This window comes from Bufo gargarizans, chromosome 3, assembly GCF_014858855.1.
Source record: "Bufo gargarizans isolate SCDJY-AF-19 chromosome 3, ASM1485885v1, whole genome shotgun sequence".
In the NCBI taxonomy this organism is placed as follows: domain Eukaryota; kingdom Metazoa; phylum Chordata; class Amphibia; order Anura; family Bufonidae; genus Bufo; species Bufo gargarizans.
The window spans coordinates 190518058-190545718 of record NC_058082.1 but is presented as its reverse complement, the minus strand read 5'-3'; the positions used below and the strand labels follow the sequence as shown (position 1 = coordinate 190545718).

The following is a 27661-nucleotide window of genomic DNA, read 5'->3' as shown; positions in this document are numbered from 1 at the left end:
ACACCGTGTACTGATGGCCATTGCTGGTAGTTTTATTATTGAAAAGTTGGGGACAGACTCCCTTTAAACCCATTCTCCGGTGGTGCAGCAGATATCAAGACCCCCTTTATCCTCCTGATCTTCCCATGTGTGACCACATCTCCATTCACTGCATCCACCAGATAGGTGCAGGTTCCAAAGAAACAACTTGTCCTGAAAGCTGCACATGCTGAGAGTTGTAGTTTCCAAGATCTTGTGAACTTGCAACCTAATTAAGGGGGAGTTCACATTACTGTTCTGTTCCGTCAGAAGAACATAAAAATAAGAAGTGCATGGCTTAAACGGATGCCAGATGTGCACAACTGATGCACAGGATCTTTTTTTTTTTTTTTCTGTTCTTCTGACGGATCAATAACGGTGATGTGAACTCCCCCTTATACTGCTTTTTATTTTAGAAAGTTGGGAGGTACCGTATTTTTCGCCCCATAAGACAGTTTTTTTTTGCCCCAAAGTGGGAGAAAAATCTCTTATGGGGTGAATACTAATGAGCCGCTTCTATTATGGAAGTGCTCATTAGTACCGGAGGACCGGGAAGCGGTGAAGACTCTGTACTCACCGCTTCCTGGTCCTCGGCTGACGGCTGCGCACAGCGTGAGGGCGCTCTGTGACCTCATGCTGTGTGCGTCATATCATAGCTCAGCCGCGGCAGGAGGAAGAAGATCGCACTGGAGGTGATGAGCGGTGGTGTCCTGAGCAGAAGAAGTGTTTTATTTTATGTCATCTGAGTCTGGGGGCTGATATGAGGCTGGGTACTGATCGAAATGAGGCATAGGGGCTGATATGAGGCTGGGGACTGATTAAATGGGGCTGGGGGTTGATGAAATGAGGCATGGGGGCTGATCAAATAAGATATGAAGGGGATTAAATGAGGCATGGGGGCTGATCAAATGAGGTATGGGGCTGATCAAATGAAGCATGGGGCTGATCAAATGAGGTATGGGGGCTGATCAAATAAAGCATGGGGGCTGATCAAATGAGGCATGGGAGCTGATCAAATAAGATATAAAGGGGATTAAATGAAGCATGGGGGTTGAACAAATGAAGCATGGGGGCTGATCAAATGAGGCATGGGCGCTGATCAAATGAGGTATGGGGTGATCAAATGAGGCATGGTGGGCTGATCTGAGGTATGGCGGTCTGATCTAAAGCATGGGGGTCTGATATAAGGTATGGGGGTCTCATCTGAGATCTGATTGGGGGTCATTCACATTGGGGTCTTAGCTGATGTCTGATTGAGGGTCTTATTAACATTGGGGCTCTGAGCTGAGGTCTGAGTAACAGTGGGGGTCTGATTATCAGTCTGATCTGAGTTGTAATGAAAAATATTTTTTGTTATTGCCCTCCTCTAAAACCTAGGTGCGTCTTATGGGCCAATGCGTCATATATGGCGAAAAATACGGTATGTGTCTCCTGACTCCCACTCAGATTTCATTGAGAGAGGGGAATATTGTAAGCAGCTGCCAGACTGAGAACAAAAGAATCAGACATGTTGAAATTCAACTGCCTGATCCTTATCTGCCTTCAAAGGGGGAGATTTGGTAGGCCACTAGTACATACTGGGGGAGAGTAGAACTGACTTAGTTGCCCGTAGCAACCAATCACATTCTGCCTTTCATTTTAAACAGCTCCTTTGGAAAATGAAAGGCTGAATCTGATTGGTTGCTATGGGCAACTGTCAGTTCTACTTGACACCAGTTTGATAAATCTCCCCCAGTATGTTGTCATGTGGCAGCAATGTTCAACTCTGTGCAAGATTCCCATTTAATGAATCTTTCAAGTGACCATGTGTAAAGGTGACGTGGAAAAAGATTCCATCCGGAAACCGCATGGAATGGAAGCTATTGTGACAATGACATGCGTTTTCCCTCCTATAGTACTTCTTTATAACGTACTCCAGTATAACGATGGCTAGGACTGGTCACATGACCATACTGGGCGTGGCTATGCGGTGCGTGTACACAGTGCCATGCCACCGTGCGCCCGCCCCGGCAGTGAGTTAGTAGTGGGCGGGGCTATGCATTGCTCCTCCCCCAGCCCCGGTGTGTGTGTGTGTGTTTGGCTGCGTGCGCTCTGGTGCTTGCTCTCAGAATGATGATGTCGGTGTGCTCGGAGCCCGGCTTCTCCAGCGAGGAGCTGCTGAACCTCCGCTTTCCCCTACACCGGGCCTGCAGGGATGGAGACCTCGGCTGCCTTCAGTCTCTGCTTCAAGGCCCCACCGCGCAGCAGCTCGGGAAGGAAGACTCGTGCTACGGCTGGACTCCGATACATTGGGCCGCTCACTTCGGGAAGGTGACGTTTAGGAAGGGGGGAGGGGTGGCTGTGTGTCCTGGCGTAGAGCGGGACAATCACTGAGGCGATGGAAAGTGGGAGGAGAGAGCGCCATTTTCTCCAGCTCCTTCCCGTTCTGTATGGAGGCGGGATGACAAGTGAAGGGACCAGAGACAAAGAAAAGGGGGCGGGGAGTGGGCGTGGCGGCTGCCAGAGGAGGGAGGGGCTTCCAGTACTAGAGAACAAAGGTGGGAGGTCTGACTACACACGGGCGGGAAACGCTGCGGTCTAGTGTCTGCTTCTCCACAGCGGTCCGGGGCTCCATGTCTATTCACATGGGCTGGACATTGATTCTGAGAGAAAAAAGTAATCAATGTACAGTATGAGCACAAGACAGTCGCAGGTTGTGCTGAGGACAGTGTGCCTCACTGCTGCTCGACCTGTGCCAAGTTTATTAGAGGGTGTATGCTTCAGGGGTGTTCCCATCTGGGACACTGATGCCATATGGTTAGGGTATGCCGAAAAATGGGCACACTCCTGGTAGCTGCTAATGTGAAGGGCTGTGCAGAGAAAAGGAAACTATCTGTTCCTTCTCAGCTAAAGGGTAACTCCGACGTCATATGCAGCAGGAATAGTCCATAAATGTCTAATCTTTAGTATGTGTAGATCACACAGATAAATGACTGTGGCATGAGATCCAAATAGGTGGCAACTAGTGTTGAGCGAACTTGTGTCTTATAGGGAGTCTGTCATCAGCATTTCACATAGAACCAAACAAGAAAAAAGCCTCACTTATAATGCCGTGATCTAGGGCAAACAAGAAAACAGCTATATAAACCTAAAATGTTGTCTAACAAACAACAAATGAATGCCCAATATATTTTATTTCATAATGGTAAACAATTCATAATTATTGGGATATTTAAGATAACAAAAAAGGTTTGAAGTCAGCAGAAAACCCCGGATGCCGCAGTCCCCCGGCCGGTGTCTCTGGAACACATGTAAGGTATGTATAAAGTATGCCGTATGGTGATTCACAGAAAAAAGGAGGGGTATAAAATACATACCACTAAAAAATAATAATAGCTGTGATCATCACCTTAGTGCATAGCTGCAGGATGAGTCTCAAGTGCTGGATCCTGATGTTTCACAAGTGGAAATATAGACATAAGATGATGTCCATATGGGATCCTCAAAGTAAATGAGACCCCATGCACCAGACCTTCAAATAAAGGCTGTGAACAAAACTCATTTGTGGATATCCGATGGAAAATCATAGCATACCATGAGACATGATGGAGGGCAGAGACAACAGGTACAGGACAGGCAAAAGACCCCGACGCGCGTATCGCCTCAGCTTTGTCATTTGCACTGCGATGCCCATTCCTTGTAATTAATTCGCATGCGCCGGCACATTAGCATTAATTACTGTGATGCCGTACAAGGAATGGGCATCATATGCGCCGACGGACTGAGTGCGCAGGCGCGGGATCTCGGCGAAACTACAAGTTAGTAGATAGGTGGTCAGAGGGAAAGGATGGGCAGGCAGAGGGAAGGAAGGGGCGAAGAAAAGGCTGAGCTAGCAGGGCACCTACAAGGGTAACGCCGCGCCCTGGGCATTTGCAAGTCCTCATTTGCATATGTTACAATGATGTTTTTGACGGGTTTATAAGTCCAGGATTGATGCTAAAGGTAATGTTTCTATTAACTGTAAGCATGCTAGAAAGCTATGGGAAGGGTTACAAACGTGAAATGCTGATGACAGACTCCCTTTAAGTTCGGCCTCTAAAGTTCGTGTTATCGAATAATCCCGTTATGGATTCTAAATTCCGTTATGGTCCGTCGATTCTTCGATAACCCAAACTTTAGACACTGAACGTAAAACACAAGTTCGCTCAACACTAGTTGCAACGTTTCACTTAGTTTTGTGATCCATATTTGCATAGTTGCCAACTGTCCTGAGTTTGCCAGGGCTGTCCTGGGTCTAAAATGGGCATGGCTAACACTGCTCTTGAGTGGGCGTTCCCTGGCGGTGCAATCCTAAACATTGGTAAAAAGGATTATATCTGTGCCCGTATCTGTTAGAAATCGAGTTTGGAGTGAAGGCCGTGAGACTAATGGCTATATCTTCCGAGGCAGTGGAGATAATGCTGTGATTCGGGCATTGTTTGAAAGCTTGGACTGTCGGCTTTAAAACAAGACCAGGCCCATACCTCTAGCTACCAATCCCGAGATATGTAACCCGGTAAATAAATTCCACAAATTTTTATTTTTTTACTGATGACCTATCCTCTGGATAGGTCATCAGTATCTGATCGGTGGGGGTCACCCAGGGCCCCTGTTGGTCAACTGTTTGAGTAGGCACCGGCGCTCACACGCCTTCTGTCTGCTTTTCCTAGGCCAGTGACATGATCATCTTTCACGTGGCCTAGGCGCAGCTCAGAGCTGCAATACCAAGCACAGCCACTATACAATGTACGGCGCTGTGATTGGTAAGCTGCGAGAAGGCGCAGGAGCTTCGCTGCTTCCTCAACACAGATGATTGGCGGGGGTCCTGGGTGTAGGACGCTAACCGATCAGATAATGATGATGATGTATCCTGAGGTCATCAGTATAAAAATCCCGGAAAACCCTTTTAAAATTGCTGTTTAATTTTTCCCTCTAAAATTAAAATACTAGTAGGTTATTTAATAAACTATACCTACCCCAAAATCGTTAGTAAAAAACTGCAACATAAAAAAAATTACTGCTGGAACACAGAGGGGGAAAATATTACTGGTCCTTAAGGCTCAAATGAATTCAAGTCACTAAGGGGTTAAACATGCCGTCACCTGAGTCGTGTGTCTGAAGTAGATCTTGCTGGCACACATTACAAATCTGCAATAAAGAAGTGACCTTTTTCGGGAATGTTTTCCAGCTTTAATGTGATTGTTGGGAGGTTAGACCATTCAGCAGGCGACAGGTTGGAATCCTGCCTTTCGGGTTTGCGTCTGGTTCCAGAAGAGCGCTCCCTGGGTTGATTAGCTGCCGGCAGACTCCATGTGACTTGTGCTGTCTCTTTACCTACTCATGTGAATGGGCTCCATGTAATCCCACCTTTCTCCTACAGCTAGGGGCTGATGGAGGTTACAGAAGTGCTGTGATGGGATCCTTCTTCCTGTAAATTTTAGCTTGGAGATCTCTGACCTAAAATTTGGAGGTACCTCTATCGCTGCCATGATTGGTAAAAATCTCTTTACAAATCTTCTATCAGTTATCTGGAAACAAAGGTTAGGAAATGGGTTTCATGAAGACATTTTTGATATCCTGTGAGCGAAATCTCCGAAACCAGGCTATTCAAATGGGTTTCCAGGTATTATATATGAACGTTGGGGTCCTACACCTGGCACCCCTGCTGGTCAGTTGTTTGAAGAGGCCAGTCTCCTCTCGGTTTAAGGGCTCATTCAGACCGCTGTATGTATGGGTCCGTATCCATTCCGCAGACCCATTGGTTTCAATAGGGTGGCAAAAGATGCAGACGGCACACATAGTTCTGTTCCGCAGATAATAAATATATATATATATATATATATATATATATATATATATATATTATAGAGAGAGTGTGCATGGGCATTTCTATACAGTGCTGGCTCAGTGTGTTGCGCAAAATACTTATGGCCGTCTGACTGAGCCCTAACAAGATTGGCGCAGTCCGTTTAATTACGGCTATGCCAGGCCTTTTCACTTAAATGGGACTGAGTGGCATCTAGCCATGTGACCAATGAACCTGGTGTCCTCATACAGCTGACTGGGGTGCCGGTAGTTGGACCCCAGCGATCTGTTATTGATGTCCTATCCTGAGTCTCTTGATAGGTCATCAATATTTTAAAACAAACTCCTTTTTAAAGTGGTATTTTGGTTAGATTAAGTTATCCCTACCACTGGGACCCCCACCATTCACGAAAACTGGGGCCCTGCAGCCGCCCTGAAATGAACAGAGCAGCTAGTTGGGCATGCATGAGGCCGCTCCATTCATTTCTATGGGCGTTCTGGAGATAGTGGAGCGCTGTACTTGGCTATTTCCAGAATTCCCATTGAAATGAATAGAGCGGACACTGGCATGTGCGACTAGCAGCTCCATTTATTTCAGGGGGTATGCGTCCCCTGTTCTTGTGATCAGTGGTGGGACCCCCACAGATCTAATAGTTCTTCCTTTATCCTGTGGTTAGAGGATAACAATCTAAGGCCTCTTGCACACAACCGTATGGCTTTTTCAGTATTTTGCGATCCGCAAAAAATACAGAACGGAACAGCTTGCCCCTGATAGAACAATACTATCCTTGTCCGTTATACTGACAATAATAGGACATGTTCTATATTTGAACGGAACAGAAATGCGGAAGGCATACGGGGTACTTTCAGTTTTTTTGCGGATACGTTGAAATGAATAGTTCCGTATACGGAACGCAAAGATGGAACGTAAACGGGGAAAGTTTGCGTGCAAGAGGCCTAACTAGAATACCCCTTAACTGGCAGAGGGCTGTCTCATTCATTTACCTGCCACCAGCTCACAGACGTCACTTGAAATTGTAGGTTTTAAGGTGCACTTGTATTGACTCTATCATTTCTGTGTATTAATTGCTGGCGTTTCTGCCTTATCTTCACAGTTGGAGTGCCTGGTACAGTTGGTAGGAGCAGGTTGTTCTGTTAATGCCAGCACAACTCGTTTTGCTCAAACTCCAGCTCACATTGCTGCGTTTGGGGGACATCCACACTGCCTGGTATGGCTAATTCAAGCAGGTGCCCATGTAAATAAACAGGTAACCAAGAGATCAGCAATGGATGTTGGATAATTATCCAGAAATGGTTTTCTCCCAGTCTTCTTATTTTTTTTAATTAAATGTGCAGTGACAAAAAGTGCCTAAATCCTCCGTGTACCACGATCATGTAGACTGCTAATGAATGTCGGTTATAGTCCTATGTAGTCAGCTGTAAAGGAATGTTCACACTTGCAGTCAGTTTTTGTGAGTTTTTCATAGTTTAAGCAAAGCAGTCATTGTTCCTTTATACTTATCTTCTTGTTTTTGGATGCACTCCTGGCTTTGGCTAAAAATAAAAAACTGCAGCTGTAATTCGAGCTCAAGTCTGGCCATTTGGGAGAGTTGGGAACAGTTCACACTTAAAGGGGTTCTACAGTTTGTTTTAACTGATGATCTATCCTCTTGATAGATCATCTGATCGGCAGTGGTCTGACACCCGGGACTCCCGCCGATAAGCTGTTTACCGCCGGCCCAGTGACATCACAGCTAGTATCACTGGCCTGGGCGGGGCTAAGCTCTGTTTACTTGAATGGAGCTTAGCCCCGCCCAGGCCAGTTGATGCTAGTCGTGACGTCAGTGGGCTGGTGGTAAACAGTGAGAAGGCCGTGGTGCTGCTGGAGCACCGCTGCCCTCTCAAACAGCTGATTGGCGGGGGTCCTGGGTGTCGGACCCCTGCCGATCAGGTGCTGATGATCTATTCAGAGTATAGATTATCAGTTTAAGCAAAGTGCAGAACCTCTTTAAGGAGGTTTACTAGATCTCCATTCTCTAGATACACAAGGGTGACAGTGGAGGACCTGAACCGATCAGGCATTTGTATTACGTGCCCTATATGCTTGCAGGGGTTGTTAGTTATGTTATAGATCTAACCTGCCGGGATGCTGCTAAAACTGTGGAAAAAAACCTTCCCTAATGGGTGGTTCACACTTGCATCTAACGGCTCTGTCAGAGAACAGCCTGCCAGAGTGCACCAGATCCAGCCTAACTGGATACTGCCGGATCCCTTTGACTTTAATGGTATCCTGCAGGAATCCGTCCGAAAACCAGCACTTTTGCCGGAAAATGAACGGTTCCCATTATAGTGAACGTCAGTATCTGGCTAGGTCGGCTCTGGTGAACTCCGGTAGGCTGCTCTCTATCAGAATAGCCTGCTGGATCCATTTAACGGAAGTGTGAACTTACCCCCACTTTCTGCAGCCCCTTCTGATCGACAACTGCCACGGATTCCAGTGTGGGCAGCGCTGCAGTTACCAGCCCCATCCACTACAAAATGGATGGAGTTGGGTAGTACAGTGCCAGGAGCTACTCAGAAACAGCTAATCAAAGGGGTTGTCGGGCCCCTGCCGATCAGATAGCGTTCCTCAAAACTTTTTTCTTTTTTTTTTTTTTACTCCAGAAACAGCTTACAGGGCTTCATAGATTCTCCCTGCTGTTTTGGAACTAGTCAGTATAGTTTTAGAAAAACAAACAATTATTCTGATGTTTACTTTATTTATTTATTCACTTATATTTTTTCTTGTTTTTTAGGACTATGTGGGTGAGACCCCTGTCCACAAAGCTGCAAGGGCTGGTAGTATGGACTGCCTTAAGGCCCTTGTATCCAATGGAGCCCAAATAAAGTATGTGCCTTTTTATTTTGATTTCTAATGCATTTTCATATTTTAAGGCCAATCAAGTACTACACATAGACATTCTCTATCAATAAATGAGTAGATTCATGTGGAGCCCAAGCTTGGGCTTGTGTTATTTCTACACATTACTGACCAAATAGTGCATGGTGCTTTATATTAACTCGCACAAATTACATTTAGAAACAAGTTAAATGGGGTATCCCCATCTCAGACAATGGGAGTATATCTCTAGGATATACCCCCATTGGCTGATAGATGCGGGTCCCACTTCTGGGACCCGCACCTGCACTGAGAACGGAGCGGAAAAGGTGGTGGCCGGAGGGCCCTGAGTTTTCCCCGGTCCGGCCACCACTAATCACACTCTCCCCATGGAGGTGAATGGGAGCGCACCATGCTTACCGCTCGGCTCAGCCAGCGCTAGGCTATTTTTGGCGGCCCCATAGAAATGAATGGAGGACAGCTTCGCTTGTGCAGTGTGTCCTCAACAAGTTTCAGGGATCTGTTCTCGATGTAGGTGTGGGCCCTAGAGGTGGGACCTGCGCCTATCAGACAATGGGGGCTGTTTTATGTACATTTTTTTTTTTTTTTTTGTATGTACATACATTAAAACATCATAAAAGAAAATAAAAATGCATAAATATTTTATACATATACCCCTACCGACCATCCTAACACCACCCCCCACCTTAGAGTAAGAAAAAAATTATCTTTACTTAATCAGCAGGTAGATTTGTCAGTAAAAGTCTCCCATTTCCTCCATAACCTGTTATGAATTTTGTTTTTCCTAATATAACCTGCTTTCTCAATGGATCTGTACAAGTTCATCATATTTATCCACTCCTTCACAGTAGGTACATCAGTTCTCATCCATCTTCTGGCCACCAATAGGCGAGCCAAAAAAAAGGATTTCCCATGCAGTCTTACTCTTACAGCTCACCTCCTTATTAATTATATAGACAAAAAAAAATCACAAAAACACTAAGATGAAAAACATCCTGCACTATATGATATACAAATGTGCGGATGTCCCTGGCCATATTATTGAAGAAAATCACAGAAATAAGATAATAATGCTCTTAGTAAAGTAGATGCAAGCACTATATATGGACAAAGTCCTCACTCTGATATGATAATATCTGAGACACTTAGCCAATATGTTTTGATCAAAACACATCTGAGCCCGCCTACCAAGCGCCAAGGTGGTCTCAGGTCAGGCGGGTCCTACGCTAAACCTACCTAAGCCATTGTGCTTCTATGTTCAGGAGCGCAGACGCCGCACATATGGTGTGCTGCTCCTAGTCACCTCCATGTGCATCAAGCAACCAATGGGAGGAGGAGCAAGCACTGTCTGCGCTCCTGAACATGGAAGCCCAATGGCTTAGGTAGGTTTAGCGTAGGACCCGCCTGACCTGAGACCACCTTGGCGCTTGGTAGGCGGGCTCAGATGTGTTTTGATCAAAACATATTGGCTAAGTGTCTCAGATATTATCATATCAGAGTGAGGACTTTGTCCATATATAATGCTTGCATCTACTTTACTAAGTGCATTATTATCTTATTTCTGTGGTTTTATTTATTAATTCTATCCCTTAATTTTTTTATATAAAATTGAAACAAATCTATAATTACCTCTCCACCAAAAAATAAAATTCATCAATTCATGTGAACATAATACCATCATCTTCTTAATTTTTAATTCCTTTAAAGATTGCAGATAGGGAGAGTTTCTTTAGATATTTTCAACTATCCGCTTCTAAATTCCATAATAACTCTTCCATAGACTTTAATTCCCCTCCTTTATATACTGTGATAGATGGATATATAGATAGATATACCACAATCCTTTTGTTGTCCAATACTTGGCATCACCAACAAAAGTAGTTTTCCCCCATTGTCCTATTATACTATAAGGGAGTCATTCATGTGGTTCCCGCCAAACCCAAGTGTATCTTAACTGTGACCCAAACCTTCACCAAACACTCTACCATTGGCAGTCTATATACTCCCTTACTATACAATTGTTCAGATTCAAGTAATGCAAACATGTTTGGCTATAAGCCCTCACTATTACGCACCAAATATTGTAAGACGTCCACCTGCTCCCATTTCATTAACAATGCAATAATAAAGGTTTATATCCGTTCTTCCTCCTTGATCGTAAACCAACTTATTTTTTTCCTAACTCGATTACCCGCCCACAATAGATCATTAAACATTTTCTCCATTTCTCTGAAAACTGGCTTTCCTAAACAAATAGGGCAATTCCTAATGGTATTTAGTAATTAGGGCAGCAAGACCATTTTTGTCAGACCTATCCTATCTGCTTTATTTATAGGGAGTTTATTCTGTATCTTAATCCTCCTTTCATCTTCCGAAACATCAGCGTCAGATTCAACTCTATAAATCTAGAAGGATCATTTGCTATTTTTATCCCCAGATATTTGAAACTATCATGAGGGTCCAGTATCTTTAAATTGTTATCTCTTACCACAACCTTATCACTCAACGGGAGTAAAATGTATTTACTCCGATGTATTACTATACCTGAGTGCTTACCAAATTCTCACATTATATCCATAACATAATTTAAATCCCTATTAGTATCACCAAGAGGAAGAAAAATCATCTGCATAAAGTGATATTTTGTCCTCTCCCCTCCCCCCAAACCTTAATTCCTTTCTGATCTTAATGGTTCAACAACTGGAGCATAAAGTAGGTGAGAGAGAGGGCAACCCTGTCTCACACCCCTTTCAGACAACTGGCCATTAAGAGATATCCTTGCTTTCTGATCACTGTAAATAATCCTCAACCACCTTATAAATTCTCAAACCTATACCAAATTGAACCAAAACCTCCCACAAAAAAAACCAATCCACGCTGTCAAAGGCTTTTGTCGCATCCAATAACAGAATGGAGCGGGAACTTAAAGGGGTTGTCCGGGATTGGGGACATGGGTCTACATGTACAATGGTCCCCTAAATATTACATTCATGCCTGTCCTTCTCTTACCAGACATTTCTGATGGCCCTTTTTCACTTCACAAATTTTCAGCCGGAAGTGCAGTTTCTATCACAGTCAGTGACGTACCAGGTCCCTTTCTGCATAGCGAAGCCTCTCCTTCCGCTTCACAAGGAGCCCGGTGATGTCACAGCCAGCCTCTAATTATTCACAGCGCGAAGCCACGCCCCTCGCCGAGCAGGGCGCATTCTTAGTAAGGAAGGAGGCGTTTAGCTGCGCTGGGAACCAGAAAGCATTGAGGCAGGAAGTTACCGCACACATAAACAGAAAGGTAAACAATCAGTGGGGGACTGTAGGAGCCCTGCTGAAGTGTAAAAATATCTGAAAACATCTGGGGGGACCTTCAAACTGCTATTAATAGTAATTTAACTGGTTTTAAAAAAATCTTGATCCCGGACAACCCCTTTAAATCATTCTCTGCCTATTGAATATTGGCGAAGATTCTAAAAAGGTTCAAAGTTGTAGATCTTCCAGGGATAATTCCACTTTGATATTTGTGCACTAAATTTGTGATTACCCCCTTCAATCTCTTCACCAAGATTCTGGCCAATATCTTACAATCATCGTTCATTGTTGCTTCCCTCATTGAGATAGGTAAGCGGCCCACTTGTTTTGAGTATGTAAAGACCTCCATTAATCTATTTGCCCAGAACTCTCTATCTCTTATATAATTCTGCAGGTAGTCCATCTGGGCCTGTAGCTTTACCAAGTGGTGTTTCCGCTATTGCTGAAAGTACCTCGTTTAATGAAATGCGTCGATCTAAATCTGCCTGTTGATCAAGGCTAAGTTTAGAAATATCAATACCCCACCCCAAAAAAACTGCCAAAAAAAACTGCCAACCTACTATAATCTATTTGAATCTGTATGGAGTACAAGTTCTTAGAATATTCCCTAAATGCACCCATTATCTTATCTGGTTCATTATGTATTATACCCCCATTATCACGAATCGCCGCAATATTTTCAGCTGTTTCCATCTTTCTAACCATCCTTAACAGAAACTTACCTGGTCTGTCCCCTTCCCAATATCTTCTAGATGTAACAAATGCGTCTAAATTGTGCCTTTTCTCTAAGATAATTATTATACTCCTTTACCGCCTGCAACCAAGCTTCTCTTGTTTCCTCCGCTTTTTGAGTGGTCATCTTTTGCTCCTGGTTTTTGACTGCTAATTTTAATTCATCTTCCTTTTCCTTAAAGCCTTTTTTAACTCCATAATCTTTTTATTTAGCAACCCCCTCACAAAAGCTTTGGATGCATCCCAGACCATATTTACCTCAGCTGAATCTTTATTTATCTCAAAGGAGAAGGTTAAATCTCTTTCTAATTGCTCCTCATGACCCATTAAGCCATGCCATATAGGATTAACCAAATAGAGTTTACGAGCAGTATCCTCTCCCCCCCCCCCCCCCCCCCCCCAAGCATACCTTTTAATAAAACTGGAGAATGGTCTGAGATGCACTTTGGCTCATATGAAACTGTCACTTTACTCTGAAGAGTCACCTGATTTCCAAATACCATATCAATCCTGGAAAGAGAGTCATATGTTTTACTATAACATGAAAACTGTCTCTTTGGCGGATTATGAATCCTCCATATGTCCCACCAATCAAACTCTTTGATTAGCTTTTCTAAAGGAGTAGTCCCTGTGTTTTTTTTTTTTTTTTTTTTTTAACCTTATCTTTCTTTATTAATCTATCTAATTCTTCATCCATAGTACAATTAAAATCCCCCAACAATAATAGTGGACAGTTATTTTTATCCAGTAGGAACTCATTTAGTTCTAACACCTCGTGCCTATAAGGTGGTGAAATATCAACACATCTTTACATTCTCAAACTGCCCATGCACAGACATATCGCCCCCTCTGCATCAATTTTTGGGGGAAATTGAGCATGGTATATTTTTGTGAAAGAATAATAACAACCCCTCTTTTATACCCACTATAAACAGAATGGAACTGATGAGCTATCCATTTCCTTTTAAAAAGACCCAATCTGTCCCTTAACATATGAGTCTCCATTAAACAAAATATAGCTGGGAGATATCTACAGCTAACTCTAACAACTGCAAAATTCTTCAACTTATCTCCCAACCCTCTTACATTCCATGGCAAAAGTTTTATTGTTGTTATCCTTTATATTAAATACAAAACAATAATAAAAAGAGAAGAAAAAAAAGCCCATCTCTAACTTGCTTTCCCCCATCCCTCCACCCCCTTCACTTAGTCCCAAAGTTTCCATCCACTTATTCACTTCCTGTGGGGAGGAAAAAACAAGTCTCTTACTTATGCACTACTAAGTTTAGCAGGATACATTTCAGCACGGCGAAGTCTGCGTTTTACATCAATACATTTCTCTCTCTCTCTGAGTAGTAGATGAGTAATCCGGAAATACTGATATTCTACGCATAAGTTTCTCTATCCTTAAACAGAGTAATTTTTGCTATTATTGTCCTTTTGATAGTTACCCGTCGCATTCCTCTCTGGTATCCTACACGTTCTCTCAACAGTAAACAAATTAGACGGGTTCCTCCCCCACAACCTCAGTAATCCAATTCTAAATGTACTGCATCCAATTTACACCCTCCATCTTTTCAGGTATCCCCATCAATCTTATATTTGATCTCCTATCCCTGTCTTCCAAATCTATTAGCATCCTTCTCCACTTTAAAAATTTTAAGATCTTTAGTGATTCCCTGAACTTGATCTTCTAAGTCACCTATTCTTTGTTCTGCAAGATTTACTCTCTCCCTGATTTTTCTGCAATCACCTCTGATCAAGCTGTAGTTCAGATTTCAGTTCTCCCATATGTTTCGTTACCATCTCCAACACATTATTAATTTACTCACAGCTGACATAATGTCTGCTAATGTGGGAGGTTGTGAACGATCTGTTGGGGATGGTAACGTCACATCCAAGTCCTCCGTATCCTCAATACATTCATCCGCATTTTGTGGTTGTGTATTGGATCTAGTCTGTCCCTTATTCGCTATAAGAGTCAGAGCTTGGAGGAATCTTATCTAATTTACCATCCCGATCTACTTTTGTTCTAGACATATCCTGTTTAGGAGAGCCCTAGGCACCGGATCTCCTCTGCCCTCCCCACTTCTCCCCCATTTTCTTTTTGTCATCTTCCTTCTTAACCATTGTTACAATTGCACTAACTCGGACCAATCCAATAAAGATATAACAGTAGAAGTCCCTTTGAACAATGTGAGTCTTAGTCAGTAAAATTGCTAAAATTAGACCAAGCTCAAACACACAAATCGTCAACCGTTCATTATCAGTTAACACTTGAAATATCAGTTCACAAGTAGATGAAAATTAGTAGTTGATGCCAGATACAGACTCTTCCTCACGCAGACCCTTGACAGTTCACTAGTAATTAGCACCCGAAGTACACCAGTTCATTAATAAAACATGCAAGCAATAGTTGTTATAGTGCAAATTGCCAAATACCAGGTTTGCAGGGGTTGCTGGGTATCTGGATTAACTAGTTATTAGCTGGATTATTCCCAGTCCCAAAGGATTAATGCGAACTTGCCTCTTTGCTATCCTGGCTGGATGAAAGCCTCCAAAGTCAGACTTCACACTCCAGCTAGAGGTGGGGCCCTCACCTATCAGACAATGGGGGCATAGCCTAGCGATATGCCCCCATTGTCTGAGATGGGAATACCCGTTTAATGCCTTCTGTATTAGTAACATCATAGATACATTATTGTGCTGTTTTATGTACATTGTTTAACCATTTTTGTCTTGAAGGTTTTATAGATTTTCTTCTAAAGTGCTTCCTACCAACTCAAGTAGAAGTATTTACTTATACAAATCCCAACAGTGACCGGTATATATTTGCAGTCATGTGACTTTAAAGCAAAGGGTTTTCTTTTTTTACTTTTTCAACTTTATGCTGCAAACTGTTCAGGTATCAACATTATTAGTGTCTTTGCTTAACATTTATCGAATAATAGATGGTCAAATGGTTCTATGTAGAGCAGTTGAATTTATGAATCATCAGGTTATAGAGGTAAATTAATGTAAATCAGTCCTGTTTCTAAGCAAAAGAAAAAGTAACGCCACAAAAGTAAAAAAAATTTGTATTTTGACACAATCGTTAAAGGAGCGCAAAATATAGAAACTACACGGTGCTTTCATCTTACACTCTCTCATATTGTGAAACTGAGAATTATTACAGTAATTCTCATCAACGCTTTTCCCCTTCCCAAATTCCAATGTTTGGCTGTAAGATAACTGGCTGCAGAAGGAGCCTTCCCCCACTGTCTGCAGTAGAAGACAAAGAAATGCAGGCCCGCTTCCTTGACCAAGCCCCACCTGTTAACTGCCTGGCAGACAAAAATGGGAAAGGTAATTTCATGTACTCATCTAGATTCTTAGTTCTTTTGACCGTCTTAAGTAGTCATGATTAAGAAAATAATCCAGCACATAATATTGATGCCAGAAGGATAAATTACATGTTTGATGTACCATGCCCTTTTCTTAAGAGCTGGTTAAAGGGGTTGTTCCAATATTAATATCATTGATCATAAAACATAAAGAATATTTGCCATTGGCTGTTGAAAATCAATCCACTGGAACATACATTCATAGTATGGAACCAAATGGTGTCCAATATGTATAGCATTTTTTATGTCCACCTAATGAGACCAGTGCTGCATACTGGGTCAGTCTCCCCACAGCCAGTTCTCTGCATAATGACCCTCTATTCACTGCAAAGTAGCCAATAGAAATAACTTTCTGCACCAGAAATGGCTTTCTTGCCAGGTAAGCACCAAGCTTCTGCCGTAGCATGGCAGTATAGCTGAGAAGACTTCTGCAGGGGTGCTAAGAAGGGACTGTATTGTCATCTGTCAGAAGGGAAAGGAGACCTATATTCTTTAGTTTATGCCCCCAGCAGCACTGAGGGGGACATACAGAAGCAAAAGATTCTGAAAGGATGTTTTTATACTATAACCTCTGTAAATCGCTTTAAAAGAGCTATTTGCAGCCTTTCAGTAGTTTTAATATGAAAATGATTCATTTATAACCCCTTTAAAGGAGTTGTCCCCTTAAGACAAGTGTCTGATCGGTGGGGGTTAAACAGCTGGAGCCCCCAATGATCACTGAAATAGGGGCCCCTGCTCCTCTTCTTTAAATTGATGGCGGTCAAGCATGTCTTCTGCTTGACCGATTCACTGCTATTCCCTATTGTAGAGGGTGCAATTTCAATTTACAATTAAGTACGGTTAACTAAATGAGCCCCCAAAACCGCCAAACAGGAACTGAAGACAAAGCTCTTCATGATTCTGTGGTGTATCCTATGTGTTCACTCAGGCAGTCGGCAGCTCTGAGAAGGATCCTGTGGTGCAGTCTGTAGCTCCTATTTCTGGGGCGTTCTTGGATGGATGTTACATGGTCTTTTTCAGAGCTGCTAAATGGCTGAGAAGAATTATATGAAATGTTGTAAGAACATCTGTCAGCATAACTCGGGCATACTGCCTGATCATACTGATTAAAACAATATATTTATTTTGTTTCTAGCTTGTACTGCTGCACAGATGTCATTACATCTGAGCACTGAGGGTCTGGCTGTAGTGCTAAGAACACTGCTACAGCTTTGCCTCGATGCCCACTATAGTCCTCCCCCCTTCTTCCCATTCATTTTGTCTTGCCCTGTCTTTTGGTGCCTGTCCTCTAGATCTCTTGCTGCTGGCCTAGCAGATCAGATTCACAGTGCGCAGGTATCAATGACATCATTCCATCTAGAAGCATTCCTCCCCTGAATTCGTTGACTCCTCCTCTTCCAGTAAGAATTGTGTCATCTGTGCCAGCGCACTGGGAAGCTGCACTGCTCAGCAAGCTGCAGCCAATCTAGAGCTCAGGCACCAGAAGACAGTGAGTAGCTGTAGCAGTGCTCCTAGCGCTACGACCAACCCCTCGGTGCTCGAACTGATTAATTAGCATAAACCTAAAAGTAATGATATCTCCACAGCGGTGTAAGCTAGAAACAATAGATTGTTTTATTCTGCAGTATGTCTGGTTTAACAGGGATGATCCTGCTGAAAGGTGCTCTTTAAACAGGTCTGTCATAATGACCGTCTTCATTCAAGATAACATACTCTTATGTGTGATCAGTTCTAAATTAAATGCTCCTAAATTATTTTGTAGGCATTCAAGTTGGCAAATTAATTTGTGAATGCAGACAAAATTACATCTCAACACTGCCAAAATAGATGACATGCAGTGCAGGTTTAGTTATCTGCAGCGGGATGTAAATGGTGGTAGCACATGCAGTGGACACAGTGTAATAAAGACCCTGATAACGTTTTGCTACTGAAGTGCCTCTGAGAAACTGTGGCTTAGGCCTCATGCACACGACTGTATTTGTATTCCTATCCGATTTACCTTTTTTGCGGATCGCACACAAACCCATTCATTTCTGTGGGTTCGCAAAAAGAAAACCTACCACACACAGATGTCATCCGTTGTTCGGTTCCACAAAAGTATAGCCAAGATGTCCTATTCTAGGCTGCATAATGTGAACCATAGACCCATTGAAGTCAATTGGTTTCCCCCCCCCTCCCCCCCAAAAAAAAAAAAAAAACACGAACTTCACCCATGTTTTGCAGATCCGTGTTTTCCGGGCAGCAGAACTGGTATGGTCATGTGCACATGAGGCCTTAAGGTCAAGCAGGTATGGCGTATTTCCTCACAGCTGAGTCTCAGCCCTTAGACTGCTCGCTGTTATCACTCACTGGATGGAGCTTCTGCCAGTTCTGTTTGAGCAGCTCCATCCTTGTAGCACTGGGGATGACTTTGCCTTCCTGTTCAGTTCCTTAGAGCTGCCTTTGGTGGCAAAGCGTACATTTAACCCTGTGAACAACCAGGGAAGAAACTCTTCAATCATTGATTTCCAAAAGAAACTAATTTATTTTTGTGAACAATACTATACAATCTTATTTAATGTGTCCTGGTAACTTTATTTCCCCTTCACCTCCCCCATTTTTTCATGTCTTGCTTTCTCTATACTCCCACTCTGTCTACACTTTCTTATCTAAATTATTTTTCAGAATGAAACCATACAAGCACAAGTGTTTGTTCCTAGAGAGCGCACTGCCCATGTCATCATTTCCTCTTTGGTTTTTTTTTCCGTAGTTTTAGCCCTCAGACGTTTTACAGAATTATACTTTGTACAGTGTGTGTATATATATATATATTGGCCATTTAATCCCCAAAACTGTTACACTGTGAGGAGCCACGGTGTTGCGGTAAGTACATTAAGACAACCTGCTTCAAATGTACTTGCCACACAACAGCTGCAGTTTGTGGAAAACTGCTGGGCTGTCTACCACATAACATCCCTGTGGTGACAATGTGGAAACCCAGTCAGATGGTCTTTGCATGCCCCCAAATTATGTTTGCAATGCTGGTTACTACCGAAAGTAGTGTTAAAAATAGCAGTCCAACATCATTAACCTGAATAATCAATGGTTTTGGAAAATGTAGTATTTCTACATAGAAAATAATTCTTTTGTAAGTATAACGGAGTAAAAACAGACCCGCCAATTAGGACATGCGCGCCCCTCGTTCTAAGTAATTGAATCAATAATTCAAAGGGGCGTGCTCAAAATAATAGAAGTGAGGAGTTACATTTGTGAAGTCATTTAATCTGTTGAATAACAGGTGCCAGTTTTGGCCACGAGGGTGGCAAATGTTGCACATGTTAGCTTTAGTGCATTTCCTTCTGAGATACTGGGAAAATGGGTTGTTCCAGACATGGTTCTGATGAAGAACATGCTTTTGATTACAAAGTTGATTGGAGAGGGAAAAACTATCTCAAATGCCTCAGTGGCAACCAAAATCTGTAAGACGTGGGAGGAAGTGGGGAACTATGGCAAAGGCTCAGCCAATGATCACCTCCAGAAAGGTCAAAGGAAATCTGAAGTTACCAGTGAATACTGCTACAGTCAGACGGTGATTCAGTGAAGCCAAGGTTCCAGCAACTCCTTGTAAAGTCCCTACAAAAAAGACGTGTTCTGAATAGGTTAAAATTTACCAAGGAACACATTGACTAGAAATGGATTGATGAAAGCAAAATTGTTTGGGTCTAGTGGCCGCAGACAATATGTGAGACAACCACTGAGCACGGAATAAACATGGTGGTGCAAAAATCCTATGTTTCTCATACCATGGTGTTGGGGCTATTTATCGCATATGAAGGATCATGGGTCAGTTTGAATAGATCGGCCCCATGAAGAAGAAGAAATGCCCTTGAAATGGGTGTCTTTAGAATCATTGCCATGTTGAAGACACCAGTAAGCGAACAACATCTTGGTTACAGACAAACAGGATTGAGGTAATGGAGTGGCAGCCCAATCCCCTGACCTCAATCACATAGAGAATTTGTGGGGCGACCTAAAAAATGTGGTTTATCAGGCAAAACCCAAAAATGCTGAAGAACTGTGGAATCTAGTCTAATCACCCTGGACTGGAATGCCTGGTCAACTCCATGCAACACAAACAGTTTTCAGAAACCATGGTTATGCCACTAAATATTAGTTCAGTAATTCATAGTGTAATCTCAAACATTTTTTCATTTCATACATTAAGTTTTTAAGGAAAAATGCTGCACTGCTATTTTTTTAAACCGCATAATATTCCTTTTTTACTTTCTGTAAAGGGTTAACACAAACTGGGTAAATTGTGTTAGTGTTTTGATTTGAAATTGAATGTAGTATTTCCAGTGCATTTGCATATATGGAAATAGGTTATCATTTTTATTTTATTTTTACGCTGCTATTTTTTAACACTATTGTATATACTTGTGCACGCTCCTTTTTTATTTATTTATTTTATTTATTTTTTACATTTTCAATCACAAAAAAAAATTCTACAGAATTCTTGCAGAAATTAAGTCACTGTGCTCCCCTGTAATCTTCAAAAAGGTAACAGCGGAGAAAGACTTCGGTAGTAAGGACTATTTTTTACGACGTTGTTGCTGAGCTGGAAGTGAAAGCTGTAGCAATAGTATTTGCTTGAATTAAGACTTTTTTATTTTTATTTTTTTATTTTATTTAACTCATTTTTCCATATTTTGTGAAATGTGTCCTTTTGCAACACACACTATATGAAATTACCGAGGAGCAAATTCAAGTAGCGATAAGATCTTGGTGAAGACCATCCATGGGGACTGGCCAATGCCATGTTGGACTTGAGCCTGTCTGATCTTTACAGCACTGTACAATGTACTTGTCCCTACAAGTACTATAATATCACAAAGTTTAACTAGTCGACTATATATTTGATAAGAGCATTACGAACTGCACTTGCATTAGCATTGGGGATAATACAGTTTTTTGTTTTTTTTTCCTTTATTCAGGTTTAGATTTGGAAATTTTCGGGATAGTTGGTGTACGATCTTTTCCTTATTCCGCTCTTATTCATTGTGCTCAAATCTTTTAACTTTAGAGTTTCATCATCACAACTTCAATCCCATTTTTTTTTTTTTTTTTTTTTTTATCTTGCATTAGTCCCCCATTCTTTACATTTTTATGTCTTACACTGAGTGTTTTTTCTTTCCCTTCAGAAGTCTCCATTTTTATCTTTTGTTTGGTCTTCCCCCCCCCCCCCCCCCCCCCTGTCTTTCCCTGTTATGTTCTTGGCTACATAGTCTAAACATTGTACAGTACTTGTTCACACTTCACACAAATCATATTGCCTTTTGGGAATCAATTGCCATTTTTGCAGCATTTTGATGAAAGTCAAATTTGTTTTGTCAAACTGCAACATATCGGTCACTTCTTACAATAAATGACTTTCTTATTTAACAGCAGTTACCCCTAAATTGTGATTTTTAACAATACATTTACCTATATTCCCTAACAAATGATTTTATCAGCATAGTTCATAAACCTTTTATCCTACAGCTAGGAGCCCAAATATCATATGATCAATTTTATTTTTATGGTCAATGGTCTACAAACCACAATATTAACTTGGGCTCTGTCACACTTTTTTTGGGATTTATGTCAATGTCATTTCAATGTTGGATACAGATATGTGATCACTTACATGATCAGTTTTCTGTTTTTCTGTAACTTGCCATTTCCCTATTTTAAATTAGACGGTTTTTGAAAAAAACAAAAAAAAACTGTAAAAACTACACGTGTCAATGTTTTACAGCTACGTAATTCGAATTGACTTGATTTTTTCAAGTAATCCTAGAAAGGGGAGCATCCCAAATAGAAACTGCTGAAACTGCCACAGGTGCTTCTCCGAAAACCTTACAGTTGTGGCAATGAGTGTTCAGTATCGCTTCCTTTCTGCACACAAGGCATACTGTTGAGGTATTTGTTGCGGTGATTGGTTTTAATGCTAATTTAGGAATTCAGTTCTAGAATTTTTAGACTTGCATGCATATATTACCCTAATATACAGTGTAAGCCATATCTGTTAACTAATAATAGCTATGTGAAGGTTAGATATTTACATTTTGTTAGGGAGTAAGGTGTGAGAGTCCTCTAAAATTGTCTGATGGCATTTACGTAACATCCTTTAAATTACATATGTAACAAAACTAGTGTTCTTATTTATAAAAATGTAAGATTGCCATGTAGAGTTTCTTGGTTTGTCAACCAGATAGAATGAAAATATTTACTGGGGTTATCACTATAACAATAGTTACACAATGTTGTAATCCTACTGGTTTAAGTCATCTTTATGTCTGCCGAAAATCTTCAAATTGTCTTTTTTTTTTATAGCATGTATCAAATTTTTTATTTATTTTTGAATTTTGTTTGATTTGGCTGTATAGTGGTACATTAATGTATGTGGCCTCATACCGGGGGTAGATGCCCATTATGAGGCTAGCAAATAGTCTTTCCAGACACATTCTGTCTTCCCAGATGGCTCTATCTCTCCCTAGTGCTAAATAGCCCAGTAGTGCACTGGACTGTGTTAGAAAGAAAACTTGTACTGGCCAGGAAGAGAATGATAGGCCCCACTAGTAACCCACCCATCATTCCAGAAAAATCCAGGTCTGAAATCAGGATTTGTTCAGCCTTCCTGGATTCTTTTATATCTCATCCAGCTTTCCCTGGAAGATTTTATTATACCCCAAGTAAGAGGATAAAACGCTGGCCCAACAAGTAACTCTGATTTCAGAGCCCACTTAGGCCCAAACATTCACATTTGACAATAGGACTACACCTAATCTCATTGAAGGCATCAGTTTGGCCAACAAACTCCTTCCTAAAACCAGGCATAATTAGAATTGGCTGTCTACACCGAACTGACAGTTCCTGAAATGCCTCCTCTGCATTCAACTTGACCATAACAAGTGTGCTGCTATGTTAGTGAAATTTGTTAGTAACCCACAATTTCTGAAAAAGCCCATACTTGTGTTTTTTGTTTTTTTTAAGGGTTGTGACCAGTTTTAGATGGCTTCCACTTCATTCACCTGGGGTTTAACTCGCCTCTTCCTATAATGGACCCCAGATAGATTGCCCTCTCAAGACCAAAGCACACTTCTTGGGGGTGTGCAGTTAACCATGCTGTCCTGAGGGAATCTAGTACCTCTTGCTTTTTTGGCAAATTACTTTCTTAACCGTTGCTAAAAAGGATAATATTGTCCAGATATGTAGAAGGATATCTACGATAGGCTTTAAGGAATATTTCCATCAACCTTTGGAAAGTTGCCGGAACCCCATTTAACCCAAAAGGCAAAACAAAATGTTGGAATAGACCATGAAGAGTGACAAATGTAGTTTTCTCTTTAGCATTATCAGTAAGGGACACTTGCCAGTATCTTTTTGTTAGGTCAAGTGTAGAGAAATATCTAGCACGGCCAAGTCTCTCAATTAATTTTTGAAATCTTGGCATTTGATATGCATCAAACTTCATTAATTTTTCGGAAATATAGAATGTGTTTTCAGATCAGAACCATTTGGCCCATCTAGTCTGCCCAATATATTGAATACTATGAATAGCCCCTGGCCCTATCTTATATGAAGGATGGCCTTATGCCTATCCCATGCATGCTTAAACTCCTTCACTGTATTTGCAGCTGCCACTTCTGCAGGAAGGCTATTCCATGCATCCACTACTCTCTCAGTAAAGTAATACTTCCTGATATTACTTTTAAACCTTCGCCCCTCTAATTTAAACTATGTCCTCTTGTAGCAGTTTTTCTTCTTTTAAATATTCTCTCCTCTTTTACCTTAATTGCCCTAATGTATTTAAAAGTTTCTATCATATCCCCTCTCGTGTTTCTTCCAAGCTATACATGTTAAGGTCCTTTTAATCTTTCCTGGTAAGTTTTATCCAGCAATCCATGTACTAGTTTAGTAGCTCTTCTCTGAACTCCCTCCAAAGTATCAATATCCTTCTGGCGATATGGTCTCCAGTACTGCGCACAGTACTCCAAATGAGGTCTCACTAGTGCTCTGTAGAGCACTGTTACACAAAACATACCAATCGGTATTGGAATCGGGACACTGGAACTTGACCATTTGCTCTGGTTCTTCAATAACCCCGAGGTGCAACATCTATTTGACCTTTTCAGATATGGCATGGCATGTCTACAAGCTTCACGTGCTCTGTATAGTTTCAAATGAACTCATACCTGTGGCTTGGTAATGTCTAATCCCTGAGGTACGCCCAAGTAACTTTTGAGAACACAATCTACCATAAGACTTTTGTTTCCTGCTTTTGAGCTGGATAGGAACTCTGATATACAGTAAACACTTCTGGGATAAGACCACAAGGGATGCTCAGTCTCTATTCTTTCATTGTTTGAGTAGTTAACTGGTGTAACTTTTTTCCTTATTACTTTAGTATTTACTTCTACCACTTTCTCAATCTCATATGGCCCTTGCTACTTAGCCAGGAATTTACTCTCTACGGTGGGTAGGAGTACAAATGCTTGATTACTGGGTTTAAAGGTTCTGACTTAAGCCTACCATGTAGACATGGATTTGAGACTCTTGAGCCTGCTCTAAATGTTCCTTGACTACCAGCATAAAAGCAGCAATTCTGTCTCTAAAGAGTATTTATGCTGTGTAATACTTTTATAGGTAGGTTGTGTGCTTCTGTTCCCAAGTTTCCTTAGCAATGTGTAGGAGACTGGGTGCCTGCCATACACAAGCTAAAATTTGGAAAACCTGGTGGAGATTGTGGTACTTTATAGATTGCAAACATTAAACAAGGCAAAAGACAATACCTGTGCTTCTCATCCTCACTAACCTTTTTTTTTTTTTTTTTTTTTTTTGAACATGCCCTTCCAAGTCTTAATAAATCTTTCAACCAAGTTATCAGTTTGAGGGTGTTACACATGTCTGCAGATGTTTAATTTTCAAGAATCTACATATTTCTTTAATGACTTTGAAAGGAGTTCTGTGATCCACTTATGGATAACGTGTGGCATAGTCACAAGCAGGATATACTGATATACACTAGCAGATTCGACCTCAGGGCAACCAGATCCATTGCTACCCTTTCAAATGGTGCCTCTCTAATGGGCAGTGGTACCAAATGACTTCTGAAATGTGACACAAGAGCAGTTAGATGAACAGTAGTACTTCTCTACCAACCCCTGGACATAAACAGGGTATGAGCTATTGCATCTTTTCACATCCATTGTATCCCCCCAGCATGTGTTTATAGGCCAGATATAAGGCCACTATGCGATACATTTGGAGCACTTTTCTCAACAATTTCCCCTCAGGTTTTGCCTACACGATACGATAGATCCTGGTTAAATTCCATGAAGGGGGAACTCTTGGTCAGTGCCCGAATATTGTACACCATTTATCACCTTCACATTATTTTTATCTTTTAACAATGTGGTATCTCTCAGCTGAGCTGTTTCATGTGATACCTCTAATTCAGGCATGTCAGGAACTTGCTCCTTCTCTTCAGTATCGCCAGCTAGTACTGCAAGGGTCACCCCTACTTCTGGCACCTCAGACTGGGTCAAATGGTTCAGAGCTAATCTCAGGGCACACATTATCTTCAGCCCATTTTCAGTAACCGTTATTTCTTCCCTGCAGAGTCCCAGAATAAAAAGTCTCTTCCCAGTATCACAATGTGCATTGGTGATTTGGGGTGCGTTCACACTGTCAATTATTGGTCAGTGATTTACATTAGTGATTGTGAGCCAAAACCAGGAGTGAAGCATGCACAGAGATCAGGTATAATGGAGAGATTTTCACCTGTTCTGTGTATTTGACCCGCACCTGGTTTTGGCTCACAATCACTAATAGAAATCTCTGATAAAACACTAACAGTGTTAATGCACCCTTAATCAAACCAACTTAATGAAACTACCCACAGTGCGTCTCTATTGAGAATGTATCATCTGTCGCCATGTATGCACAGTACTCCAACAGTATGTCCACTTTGTCCCAAGGTCTACTAGAGAGCTATGTACCAAGGTTACTAATCTCCCAGAGTCTAACAGTGTGTGGACTGCACAACCTCCTATCGACACAGTACACATTTGAGCCTCTGACTGTCTGCAGAATAAACTGGTCGTGCAAACGGAGACTCATCTAGAGTTGTTGCGTTCCATTGGCTCAGTCATAAGGAAGACAGTTGGCAGCCATTTGTCCAAGTTTATGGCATCGCCAACATCGTATGTGGCTTCAGTCTCTATTTCAAGACCCTAGTCTGGACTAAGGTATGGGTGCTTCCTCCCTCTTCCAGCCTCCCCCTCCTTGAGGCATCTCTTGAATCTCTAACAGTTGGTACAGTATTACCAGTTAACCTGAATGATTTGCTGTCCCTGGGGCTGGCACATCCAGAAGACACCTGGAGTAGCTCCCCTGTTGCCCTGTATCTTTTCAGGAAGTTCACAAATTGGTTACTGTTTGTAAGTTCAACTTGTCTGACCCAGTGTTGAATTCTAGGAGGCAGAGATCTAAAGAATGTGTCTAAGAACACTATCGTCAATTTGATGGGGTGTTCCCTCGGATTGTAACCTCTTCTTTACAAGATGAATAAGCTTATGCATCTGTGACTGCGGTGGCAGGCTCTGAGTAGGAAAATCTGTGCACCAGACCAGCATGCATATTCAGACTGCATCGGGCATGGATCTTTTGAGTAATCTTGTTGTGTTCACCCAAATCGTAGTATACCTTTTGTGGTTCCCCACTCTAAAAAATAAAAAATGTGCCCCTATGTCTGCCCACTGGTTAGCTGGTAAGTTCTTACGTTTTGCTAATCTCTTGAAGACCACAAGATATGCTAGCACATCATTGGTGGGTTGAAGTGCGGCTTGTACTGTGTTCCATGTAGTTGGTAGCTCTCCTTTGGTAACTTGTATTCCAGAGCTCCCTCTAGTACCTTGCTGAGCATACAATGCCTTGTCTAGAGCAGACATTTTCTTTTCAAATAGGCAATTTTTCTTGTCCTGTGGATTTTACTGCAGGGTATTAGCCTGCATCGGTGTTTGTAAATTCCTCCATTTCAGCTGCCTCTTTAGTCAGCTATTGTGCCGCTTTAACCTAGGACATGAACAGGCACAGGCCTTTTAAGTGCATGTATGTCTCATTAACACTGTTTTGGTTTTGTTTTTTCTTCCCCTGCAGCCAAGATACCATATGTGGGAATTTAGCTCTGTAGTGGTAGGCAAATGGAATCAAATGCAGTCAGAGATACAGAAGTCAATTTCAAACAGGGTTTGCTAGTACTTCATTTTGTTGCACAAAATAAATGTATAGCCTTTATAGTTCAGGCCCAAAACACAAATTGATCACTGCTCAGCTGAGCACTAACAAAATATTAAAGTTTTCCTGACTATACAAGTAGCCTACTTCCCACGACTCTAACAAAATTACATTAACATGTGCACTGATCCCCTTAGGAGCCGGCACACAGGATGCGAGTGGTAGTGGCCATGATGAGACGTAG

The 27661-nt window shown here is 41.7% G+C and overlaps 1 protein-coding gene across 1 annotated transcript in view; it reads left to right on the top strand.

The window, feature by feature from the left end:
* The first annotated feature begins 2052 nt into the window (after positions 1-2052).
* ANKRD10 (ankyrin repeat domain 10) overlaps positions 2053-27661 on the top strand; it is a 44604-nt gene continuing 18995 nt past the window's right edge. The window contains exons 1-3 of the mRNA XM_044283894.1: positions 2053-2328; positions 6957-7109; positions 8637-8728. Coding sequence (XP_044139829.1) covers positions 2128-2328; positions 6957-7109; positions 8637-8728 — 446 coding nt within the window. The 5' untranslated portion in view covers positions 2053-2127. The remainder of the gene's footprint in view (positions 2329-6956; positions 7110-8636; positions 8729-27661) is intronic.